The sequence below is a fragment of the Oncorhynchus mykiss genome, chromosome 25 (genome assembly GCF_013265735.2).
Source record: "Oncorhynchus mykiss isolate Arlee chromosome 25, USDA_OmykA_1.1, whole genome shotgun sequence".
Taxonomy (NCBI): domain Eukaryota; kingdom Metazoa; phylum Chordata; class Actinopteri; order Salmoniformes; family Salmonidae; genus Oncorhynchus; species Oncorhynchus mykiss.
In genome coordinates this window covers 931,573-943,906 of record NC_048589.1, presented here as the reverse complement: position 1 = coordinate 943,906, position 12,334 = coordinate 931,573, and the positions used below count along the sequence as shown (strand labels likewise).

The following is a 12,334-nucleotide window of genomic DNA, read 5'->3' as shown; positions in this document are numbered from 1 at the left end:
GAATGATGGAGGCCACTGTGTTCTTGGGGACCTTCAATGCTCTATAGATGTTTTAATACCCTTCCCCATATCTGTGCCTTGACACAATCTGACATGGTCTCAGAGATCTACGGACAATTCCTTTGGTTTTTGCTCTGTCATGCACTGTTAAGTATGGGACCTTATTTAGACAGGTGTGTGCCTTTCCAAATCATGTCCTACTACTCTGCGTCTGACAGACACGGCGGTTGGAACCAAAAATCTCTAATTTGGTCTAATTTTATCAGACCAAAGGACAGATTTCCATTGGTCTAATGTCCATTGCACGTGTTTCTTGGTCCAAGCAAGTCTCTTCTTATTATTAGTGGGCTTTAGTTGTGGATTCTTTGCAGCAATTCTACCACGGAGGCCTGATTCTCCTCTGAACAGTTGATGTTGAGATGTATTACTTGAACTCTGTAAAGCATTTATTTGGGCTGTAATTTCTGAGGCTGGTAACTCTAATGAATTTATCCTCTGCAGCAGAGGTAACTCTGGGTCTTCCTTTCCTGTGGCGGTCCTCATGAGAGCCAGTTTCATCATAGTGCTTGATGGTTTTTGCGACTGCACTTGAAGAAATTTTCAAAGTACTTGAAATTTTCCGAATTGTCTGACCTTCATGTCTTAAAGTAATGATCGACTGTCATGTCTCTTTGCTTATTTGATCTGTTCTTGGCCTTAATATGGACTTGTTTTTTTTACCAAATAGGGCTATCTTCTGAAAACCACCCCTACCTTCAAACACATTTTAGAAGGAAAGAAATTTCACAAATTAACTTTTAACAAGGCACACCTGTTAATTGAAATGCATTCCAGGTGATTACCTCATGAAGCTGGTTGAGAGAATGCCAAGAGTGGGCAAAGCTGTCATTAAGACAACGGGTGGCTACTTTGAAGAGTCTATATACATGATTCCATATGTGTTATTTCATAGTTTTAATGTCTTCACTATTATTCTACAATGTAGAAAATAGTCAAATAAATAAAAACCCTTAAATGAGTAGGTGTGTCCAAACTTTTGACTGGTACTGTATAAGCTATTCTGTTTTTTATTTGTAATAAATGTACAAACATTTCTAAAAACGTTTTTTTGCTTTGTCATCATGGGGTATTGTATGTAGATAGATAAATGAGTGAAAAAAAATAATTTCATCAATTTTAGAATAAGGCTGTAATGTAACAAAATGTGGAAAAAGGGAACGGGTCTGAATACCTTCAGAAAGCACTGTATACCTAAAGGGTCCAAAAATCTAAATCAAGTAGCTAAATGATCCAAGGTATCTTAAAATAGTTCCATATGTTCCAAATTACCCTGCACTAGCTAAATCAGGGGCAGGATTTTACTTTTAAGGGAAGACACGCCTCTGGGGGCGTGCCACAAGAGGTGAAAACTACGAGCTCAACCTTTCTCTCTTGTCATGACTACAGAAGAGGTCTTCCTCAGATTGAAGTTCAGTGCGTTTTCCTTCGACTCGCGCACGAAATGTCAACGATGGGCAGCTCTCTGTGCGCCGCGGCACTTTTAGCTTTTCTGGTCTTTTCTTTAAGTCTTTTTGTGAACAGTTGGCACTTCAGAGTTTATAAAGGAATTTTTACCAATGGAACTATTGAGGATGGTTTTGTTATGGAGCGTAACGGATTAGTTCGAGAACTCAACGAAAGACGCAAGGAAATTCTTCCTTTCCTCATCTCTTCTGGGGTAAAGAGGTTATTGGATGAATCGGGACACTTTGGGCAGCACAAATCATTTGAAATTAAACATGTGGATGTTAGTTTGGAGAATGAGAGTGACGTTTCCAGTGGATCTATTAGAATGAATAAGGATCATATTGGCTGTGATCAGCTTGTTGATATGAAAGCTGTGGATATCCTTGGCTCGGGCTATACCAAAATAGTACTTAAAGTTTTGCTATCGGAGGGACAGTCTGTGGCATTGAAAACTGTGTACGATCAAGGAACTGATATGGGGAGATGTCTCGAGGATTTTAAAGACCGCTTGGGCTGTCACGAGCTTGTGTCTTTTAAACTGAAAAAAGAAATAGTTTTATTGCAGAGACTGCAACATCCAAACATCATAAAGGTACGTGAATAAAGTATTATTCATTAAATAAATAATTAGCCTAAGGTAAACAGTAGAATATTACTTTATTGATCTCCAGGGTGTATAGGCTAATCAAGGTGTCAGAACCTTACATACAACGCAAACACACAACATAAACGTTACAGACAACATGGCCTACAGTGCTAGAAACCATTGATCCGACTTTGCTGTCTATTTAACGAGCTAACTGCTTCCCTGTGCCTATATGCTCTGCTGCATGTGGAATATTGATGAAACGCCTCACTGCATCTGTAGGACCTTCCCATGTAATTCAATTAAACCTCTTGAATCTCCCCTGACCTTGAGTCACAGTTTTGCACCAGCAGCTGGAGGAGATACAATGCCCCTTTCTATCTGTTAACCTAGAATAGGTGTAAAAATCCCCAAAGTCTATTTAATCAATCCATTACGGTCAAATGTGCAACTTGAATGTAAACAATCCTAACCTGTTTACAGGCTACCGTGTAACACAGTTTAATGAATACCTTTATGAACGCACCTATTCACTGTAATAGGCCAGAGTAGAACACCACATTGTACTGGTTTGTCCTGAGAACATGTGTTTTGATATTATTATGCTGCGCTCACATAATTTTATCCCTATGCTTTACTAGTTTACATTCCCGGTGTCAGGTTTACTGTGACACTAATAATGCAGTATAACATATTTCCTTTCTGCAGCTCCGAGGCCACTGCGAGGACAGTGTGAGGGCAGGAGGCATCACAGCCATCCTGGAGCAGGGCTTCCCACTGCAGATGATCCAGCTCCTACAGAGCCCCTGGGAGGAACGATTTCGGGTAAGAAGACCACTAGGCCCTCTGTCTCTCTCTGATCTCTCATCACACACACACACACACACACACACACACACACACACACACACACACACACACACACACACACACACACACACACACACACACACACTTAATCTCCCTCTCTCTACCATGCCCCTCCTCCTCCACATCCCTGGAGAGAGTGTTAATCAGGAGTGGCCCACCCCCTGGCTCCCTCTGGGGCATACCTGGGGTGGGGATGGGAGGGATGGGGGTGGAGAAGGAGCTGCTGTTGGAGGATGACATTCTTTGCCTGGAGTGGATTAACCCAGGCCCCATCTCCATTCCAACTGAGCCTGATCAAATACTCTGAAGGACAGATGTCTGCGTTTAGGCGGATCTCGAATGTCGGTCCCCTCTTCTCATGCCTTAAGCCCTCTACTATCTTCTAGTGTGCGTAGTGCGCACTGTGTGTGTGACACTGATAGTGTGTGTGTGAGGGAGCATGCATGAGTGTGCATGGGTATATGTCCAGAAGTACATAAGTGTTCCTGTTTCCTTCAGACCAAGTAATTTCAAGCATCCACGAAAGTGAGAAATGAGTAACAGTGAGCAACAGTTAGGGGTGAGGTGTTAAAGGAACACTTATTTCAACGTGCCTGGTCTCTCGGAGCAAAACGCTTCACCGCTGTAGAGTCATTCAAAAAGGTGTTTGGTTTCATCCACCTCTGTTTTTTATAGCGCTGCGGCTGCACTGAGAGACGTTCAACAGACTCGGCGGGTTACCTAATGTCCCAACTATGTTTGCAGCGTGACAAAATCATTTTCTGCCGCGTCAACGCATGGCAAATGCTACCCGTTTCATTTCTTTGTGGGCTGTGCCAACACGATGCTTGTTCCACCGCTTTGTTTCATCTTGACAATTCTTCTATGGCTCATGTTGTACAGGGATGCAGTAACAAGCATAGATGTGATGTGACGCAGCAACTGCACAAATGTTCTGAAAAAGCAGTGTGATACAAGAAGAGTCTTTGTGCAATATAATTCATTTTCTTCTTCTTTCCTTTTTTAGAGTGGGTAACACGTTACAAGATGTTGCCCATAAACCTGTGTAGTAACCCTTTAATTACACTTGTAACAACAATGTATTACAATGTATTTTCTTGCACGTATTTTTTACATACCACAGGACATAGGCGAAAGAGCAGACAGTCACAATAATACTATCACATACGATGACATCATCCCCATATCACCAAGTACATATGACATATACTGTACATGTCAATGGACAACAGAGTAGACAATGGCAACCATAATGTCAACAACATCCAACCTGTACATTTTTCCCTCAGGTTTGTTTGGGCCTGGTGAGGCTTCTCCACTACCTCTCCCACTCCCCTCTGGGCTCAGTGGCTCTATTGGACTTCCAGCCCCGTCAGTTTGTCATGGTGTCTGGGGAGCTGAAGCTCACAGACCTGGATGATGCCAGCGTGACGGAGCCTGCCTGTCAGATAGACCAGGACTGCATCTTACAGTTCCCCCTTCGCAACTTCAGCCTGCCCTGCTCGGCCCAGGGAGTGTGTGAGGGCCTCAACGAGATGAGGAATCTCTACAACGCCTACAGGTAATATAGCTGCACTATCATTGCTAGGCTAAATCTGGGTAAAAAACAGAGCCATTTTCAAGTGTTTTGCCAGGTTGGTGAGATGTCATTGGCTGCACTCCTAGGGATAGTTTCCCAGATCCAGATGAAGCCTAAGTTTCTGCTAGACTAAAAAACATGCTTAACGGAGTCTCTCCAATAACCAGGTTTCCATCCAACCATTTCATGCCGGGACAATTTTATAAATGCCGACAGACAATTTGTTCGTTCGACATGGTTGGATATTTTTCCGTCTGTAAAATTAATTATGCGAGAAATGGCAGTGCAAATATTGATACAATAACCATCATATCAAAGTAAACTTGGAGCCACGCGATGGAAATCATGCAGTTCATGAGGCTATAGATCAAATAAGGGGTGGTGAAAGTGCAATTGATTAGCTTGATGGAATTTAACCGCAAAAGTTATTTTTATGTGCCCTATGTCATCATGCACATACTTTTATCCATAATAAGTCAGTTTGATAGAAACACATCTCTAGCTGTGGAAAGTGAAATTTGTCCCATTTTTTTTTTTTTTTAAGCATTGGAAAGGTGGGTGAGATGTGTTATAGCTCACTTTGTTCTGTGACACTGCCATTTTGTAGGCTACATATATTCACTCATGATTCTGCCAGGTTTACTGCACGCTTGGTTTAATAGTGTGATGAAGAGTCAACATTTCATGAAATATGTGACGGGACTTGTCTAAATGAGAAGTGTTTCTTTTACCCTGCCTCAGGTATTTTTTCACCTATCTGCTGCCTCACCAAGCCCCGCCTGCTCTGAGACATCTGGTGGATCACATCATGAACTCAACGGGTGAGGACTGGAGTAGACTGATCATGACCCTCCATTACTATTAATCATTTGGAAAGACCAAATATGGCCCTTTCATATGTCATGTTAAAACCTAGAGTTTTTCCCTAACCATGTGCGCCTGACTAGGAAAAACTTTAGGCCCTAGTTGGAGTTGGTCATACTCTTCTATGTGAACAATACCATTTCCCCCACATATGAACATAACTAGAGTCAGGTGTTTTGACCGACCACATTAGCCTGACCAGGAAAAACAAATTGTTCACATATGACCAAGCGTGTGACCAATTCCAGGGGTGTTTCCACTCATACCTTTTCTGTGCTGACCAGTTCCGCTGTGTTTCTCCAGGAGAGCTGAAATGGGATGTGAATGACACGCTGGAAGCTTTTGAAGACATGTTCCATCTGTACAAATCCGGCCTGCACCTGGACAACATGCCTTCGTCAATAATCAGAGGTATGAAGTGAACCCCTTCTTACCACAGTCTCCTGTTTTCTTTGATTCTTTGGTCTAAATGGCTTTTACAGTGCTCCAGACTGGCCCAGATCCTGCAGCTGTTTTTTTAAGCTACTCAATGGTTTATACGGCTACATTATGAGTAGTAATCATAGTAAGCTCGGGAAGTAGATTGATTGGACTGAGTCTGGAAATATGAAGGAATGCTTTAGACCAACAGTGTTGTGATATATTAACACTGTAAGCTGCTAGGTCATGGCAAAGCAGTTCACAGTTCCTTTTTAGAACTCTAGTTCTCAAGTACGTGTCTTCAGTTACAGGCAAAATTGATTCCTGGGCCTATAGATCTCATGAATGGTATGTTGACTTATCATTTTGTGAGTATCTGGAACTCCATAGACAGAGGATATACATGGGAGACTCACTGTCCAAGACTTAAAATAAAATAGATAATCCCAATGTCTTCCCTTTTTCCAGATGATTTTCTTCTACTGAGTGTTCTTATAAAGAACCTTAAAGTGACCCTCTGTTTGCCGCACTAATGCCCCAACTGGAGCGGTTGTTCCCCTATTAATATGCCCCCTCCAACATTTTTAACCCCGGCCTTGTAGGTTTAGGTGAAGGAGTACCAATGGAGTAACATGACACCCCTGCCATCTTCCCCTCACTGTGAATGAGTTGACTTCTGTTCTGATGTTGGGTCGGAGGGGGTCAGGCGCTCCTAATTTGCAGCCCATGAAAATGTTTAGCAGATGAGTTTGGCTCAGGCCCCCCAACGTCTCTGAAAGACTGTTGTTTCTTCTCCCCCCATTAGATTATGCAGTCATGAAAGGCATGAGCACCTCTGGAAATATGGAATACAGATGCTGGCCCTCGTACAACCACCAAGGCTGCATGCTGTCGGTGCACAGCGACAAGGAGGCGGCCTTTATCTGTAACTCCCTTCCTCAGTGCACTAGCTTCAGCCTGAGCGACCAGAGGACTTGGACAGGTTAGTGTCACTGACTGTCAGCCTTGAGGCATTGACCGAATTGTGGTTGTCATCTCGAGTGGAATTGGAAAATGATTTATCTTTGGGAACTCCTAGTTGTCATTAATAAGCATGCCTAAAGCATTCACATTTAAACCCCTTAATACTTAAGTAAACTTTTATGGGTGCTCTCTGTATTGAACATTTGGCCTTTAAACATGATATCAAGCTCCAGTTGAGATGTACTGTAATTCTGAGTCACTGAAGAACTTTACTTTGGCATTTTTGTTATTTCTTTGCCTTTGCTTGTCTGCAGGACGGCTCCTCGCCTCGTTCCAAAGTGGTTTCAGCCATTTGGTTACAGATGGGAACTCGGAGGTGTATTTGAAAAAGACAAAAGCATCACCAGGAACTACGGTGTAAGGAGTGGGACAACGGGATTTGGGGAATGCAGGGAGGGTGTTTTTGAAGCGAATTAATGAATGTGATATATTTCTAGGGCTTTTGCTCAGTGGCTTGTTTGATCTGGCTGCCAATCCTGCATGCTGCCAATAATTATTTAAAGGGATTCCCCATCAGATATAATTATGAAAAAATACTGCCCTCACTGTTCAGCCCCCCCTCTCTCTTTATTTGCATTGTGTGTTGTGTTTGCGAGGCTACATTGGTCCAGTGTTAGGACTCGAAGCCCCACTCTGACTGTTTGATGCCTGGATGTAAAAAAAAAAGAAAAACAAGCTCTTAAACAACTACACTTTGATGTTAATGCGCCATGAAACTTTGTGGCTTGGCGTAGGGATACGGGTTTGTGCATTGAGGGCTGCACATGGTAACAAGCATATAAGTGCTTACATCACAGCAGTTGGCCTAGATGATTAAAACCATTCCAGTCCCCAGTAGTTGTCTTTGATTTTAATGCCAAATTAAGTTAATGCCATATGTGATGTTAAAATATAATTATCATTACATTGTTTGTGTATAATATGTACACCTTGTGGGTGTGAACCTGTTTATTTTTTCAATGAAAGGGATTCTGTTCAATGACAATTAATTCTGTACTTGACATTCTGTACTTTGTTATTATGGTTGTTTTATATTATAAATACTTTAATATATTTTGTTGTTTCGTAGTCTGTCTTTGTGAAACAGTATGCAATTCAAATGCTAGGATTAATTTGAACTAATAGCATATTCTATTCTTGTTAGTGACAATATAGGAATTGATCTGCTCTATACCCTACTCCAACCAACCAATCACACAATGTGTGGGCATGTGTATGCACTCCTTTCAACCTTCTCCTCCCACAATCTGTTACCCATTTCAAAGGGGGGAGATCCCAAGCCATACTGTGCTCTGCAAAGTTTACAAAAGCCCAGGGAATGCATGCCAATAATCACTTGCCGGGTAATTATGGGGCTTAATTAATACATGTAAATGTTCCTTGTTTTCAAGCTCTTTCTCATGGAACAGGCCCATAATACAAAGGAGCACTAAGAACAATTCAAAGTAAATCTTCTTTTAGCACACGAATGGGACCAACCATCTGCCCTGTTTCGGGAGTTCCATTGAGGTGTGTGGGTATTGATGATATGCAGAGCCAGAGATAAGCTAAAATAGCTACAGCCTGGGGTTGGCCTGGTAGGTCAGGTTCTGGAGGGCTAAGGTGGGGGACGGGAGTGTCTCATTGTACCCAACCCTGGACCCCTACTGTCGACGTCAGAGGTGGTTGAATTGATAAGGCCTTGGGGAGATAAGCCTACTTGAATGACTGACTGGGCCACTGCTATCTTGACTGACCTGAATGTAAAGTAGTACTGAATATACTGTAGCACTTGGCTGCGTTCAGCAGGGCACAACATTGTTGAAGTGAGGTCTCAAACTCCCGGAGGAGATGGCTGCCATTTTACAGTGCCCTAACCAATTAAAATGTTATTGGTCACATACACATGGTTAGCAGATGTTAATGCGAGTGTAGCGAAATGCTTGTGTTTCTAGTTCTGACAACAAAGCAGTAATATCTAACAAGTAATCTAACAAAAATCACAACTACCTTATACACACAAATGTAAAGGGATGAATAAGAATATGTACATATAAATATATGGATGAGTGATGGCTGTGCGTCATAGGCAAGATGCAGTAGATGGTATGGTATACACATATGAGATTAGTAATGTAGCATATGTAGACATTATTAAAGTAACTATTAAATCCATTTATTAAATTGATTAAAGTGGCCAGAGATTTGAGTCTGTATGTTGGCAGTAGCCAATCTACAGTGCCTTGCGAAAGTATTCGGCCCCCTTGAACTTTGCGACCTTTTGCCACATTTCAGGCTTCAAACATAAAGATATAAAACTGTATTTTTTTGTGAAGAATCAACAACAAGTGGGACACAATCATGAAGTGGAACGACATTTATTGGATATTTCAAAAATTTTTAACAAATCAAAAACTGAAAAATTGGGCGTGCAAAATTATTCAGCCCCTTTACTTTCAGTGCAGCAAACTCTCTCCAGAAGTTCAGTGAGGATCTCTGAATGATCCAATGTTGACCTAAATGACTAATGATGATAAATACAATCCACCTGTGTGTAATCAAGTCTCCGTATAAATGCACCTGCACTGTGATAGTCTCAGAGGTCCGTTAAAAGCGCAGAGAGCATCATGAAGAACAAGGAACACACCAGGCAGGTCCGAGATACTGTTGTGAAGAAGTTTAAAGCCGGATTTGGATACAACAAGATTTCCCAAGCTTTAAACATCCCAAGGAGCACTGTGCAAGCGATAATATTGAAATGGAAGGAGTATCAGACCACTGCAAATCTACCAAGACCTGGCCATCCCTCTAAACTTTCAGCTTATACAAGGAGAAGACTGATCAGAGATGCAGCCAAGAGGCCCATGATCACTCTGGATGAACTGCAGAGATCTACAGCTGAGGTGGGAGACTCTGTCCATAGGACAAAAATCAGTCGTATATTGCACAAATCTGGCCTTTATGGAAGAGTGGCAAGAAGAAAGCCATTTCTTAAAGATATCCATAAAAAGTGTTGTTTAAAGTTTGCCACAAGACACCTGGGAGACACACCAAACATGTGGAAGAAGGTGCTCTGGTCAGATGAAACCAAAATGTAACTTTTTGTCAACAATGCAAAACGTTATGTTTGGCGTAAAAGCAACACAGCTGAACACACCATCCCCACTGTCAAACATGGTGGTGGCAGCATCATGGTTTGGGCCTGCTTTTCTTCAGCAGGGACAGGGAAGATGGTTAAAATTGATGGGAAGATGGATGGAGCCAAATACAGGACCATTCTGGAAGAATGCAAAAGACCTGAGACTGGGACAGAGATTTGTCTTCCAACAAGACAATGATCCAAAACATAAAGCAAAATCTACAATTGAATGGTTCAAAAATAAACATATCCAGGTGTTAGAATGGCCAAGTCAAAGTCCAGACCTGAATCCAATCGAGAATCTGTGGAAAGAACTGAAAACTGCTGTTCACAAATGCTCTCCATCCAACCTCACTGAGCTCGAGCTGTTTTGCAAGGAGGAATGGGAAAAAATGTCAGTCTCTCGATGTGCAAAACTGATAGAGACATACTTACAGCTGTAATCGCAGCAAAAGGTGGCGCTACAAAGTTAACTTAAGGGGGCTGAATAATTTTGCACGCCCAATTTTTCAGTTTTTGATTTGTTAAAAAAGTTTGAAATATCCAATAAATGTCGTTCCACTTCATGATTGTGTGCCACTTGTTGTTGATTCTTCACAAAAAAATACAGTTTTATATCTTTATGTTTGAAGCCTGAAATGTGGCAAAAAGGTCGCAAAGTTCAAGGGGGCCGAATACTTTCGCAAGGCACTGTATGTTAGTGATGGCTAACAGTCTGAAGGCCTTAAGATAGAAGCTGTTTTTCAGTCTCTCGGTCCCAGCTTTGATGTACCTGTACTGACCTCACCTTCTGGATGATAGCAGTGGCTCGGGTGTTTGTTGTCCCTGATGACATTTTTGGCCTTCCTGTGACATTGTGTGCTGTAGGTGCCCTGGAGGGCAGGTAGTTTGCCCCCGGTGATATGTTGGGCAGACCGCTCTACCCTCTGAAGAGCCTTGTGGTTGTGGGTGGAGCAGTTGCCGTACCAGACGGTGATACAGCCCGACAGGATGCTCTCGATTGTGCATCTGTAAAAAAATTGAGTGTTTAAGGTACCAATCCAAAATTCTTCAGCCTCCTGAGGTTGAAGAGGCGCTGTTGCACCTTCTTCCCCATGCTGTCTGTGTGGATGGACCATTTCAGTTTGTCCATGATGTGTATGCCGAGGAACTTGAAACTTTCCACCTTCTCCACTACTGTCGCGTCAATGTGGATGGGGAGGGGGGGCTCCCTCTGCTGTTTCCTGAAGTCCACGATCCTCTCCTTTGTTTAGTTGACATTGCGTGAGGTTATTTTCCTGACACCACACTCCGAGGGGCCTCACCTCTCTGTAGGACATCTCGTCGTTGTTGGTAATCAAGCCTCCCACTCTAGTGTCGTCTGCAATCTTGATGATTGAGTTGGAGGCGTGCATGGCCATGCAGTCAGGAGTGAACAGGAAGTACAGGAGAAGGCTGAGAATGCATCCTTGTGGGGCCCCAGTGTTGAAGATCAGCGGGGTGGAGATGTTGTTTCCTACCCTCACCACCTGTGGGCGGCCCGTCAGAATATCCAGGACTCAGTTGCACAGGGGGGTCTCGAGCTTAATGACGAGTTTGGAGGATACTATGGTGTTAAATGCTGAGCTGTAGTCAATGAACAGCATTCTTACATACAGTAGGTTGTCTCTTGTCCAGATGGGATAGGACAGTGTGCAGTGTGATTGTGATTGCGTCATCTGTGGACCTATTGGGGCGGTAAGCAAATTGGAGGTGATATGATCCTTGACTTGTCTCTCAAAGCACTTCATGATGACAGAAGTGAGTGCTACGGGGCGATAGTCATTAAGTTCAGTTACCTTAGCTTTCTTGGGAACAGGAACAATGGTGGCCATCTTGAAGCATGTGGGCACAGCAGACTTGGGATAGGGATTGATTGAATATTTCTGTAAACACACCACCCAGCTGGTCTGCGCATGCTCTGAGGACGCGGCTAGGGATGCCGTCTGGGACTGCAGCCTTGTAAGGGTTAACACGTTTAAATGTTTTACTCACGTTGGCTATGGTGAAGGAGAGCCCACAGACTTTGGTAGCGTGGCACTGTATTGTCCTCAAAGTGAGCAAAGAGGTGGTTTAATTTGTCTGGGAGCAAGACGTCAATGTCCACGACGGGGCTGTTTTTCTTTTTGTAATCCGTGATTGACTGTTGACCCTGCCACATATGTCTTGTGTTTGAGCCATTGAATTGCGACTCTACTTTGTCTCTATACTGACGCTTTGCTTATTTGATTGCCTCTTTCAGGGCCGCCGAGGTATCTGCTTGGGGGGGATATACACGGCTGTGACTATCATCGAAGAGAATTCTCTTGGTAGATAGTGCGGTCGGCATTTGATTGTGAGGAATTCTAGG

The 12,334-nt window shown here is 42.9% G+C and overlaps 1 protein-coding gene across 1 annotated transcript; it reads left to right on the top strand.

Moving 5' to 3' along the window:
* Positions 1 to 1,421: 1,421 nt before the first annotated feature.
* Positions 1,422 to 7,902, top strand: pkdccb (protein kinase domain containing, cytoplasmic b). The gene is made up of 7 exons (XM_021584296.2): positions 1,422 to 2,098; positions 2,801 to 2,917; positions 4,252 to 4,523; positions 5,283 to 5,362; positions 5,709 to 5,816; positions 6,631 to 6,807; positions 7,103 to 7,902. Exons 1-7 carry the CDS (start codon positions 1,502 to 1,504, stop codon positions 7,207 to 7,209), a joined length of 1,458 nt encoding a protein of 485 aa, XP_021439971.1. The 5' UTR covers positions 1,422 to 1,501; the 3' UTR covers positions 7,210 to 7,902.
* Positions 7,903 to 12,334: the final 4,432 nt, after the last annotated feature.

Coding starts and splice junctions, on each gene's coding strand:
- pkdccb (XM_021584296.2), top strand. CDS start 1,502: ATGTCAACGATGGGCAGCTCTCTGTGCGCCGCGGCACTTTTAGCTTTT. Junction 5,363..5,708: donor TCACATCATGAACTCAACGG/GTGAGGACTGGA, acceptor GTGTTTCTCCAG/GAGAGCTGAAATGGGATGTG. Junction 5,817..6,630: donor GCCTTCGTCAATAATCAGAG/GTATGAAGTGAA, acceptor TCCCCCCATTAG/ATTATGCAGTCATGAAAGGC.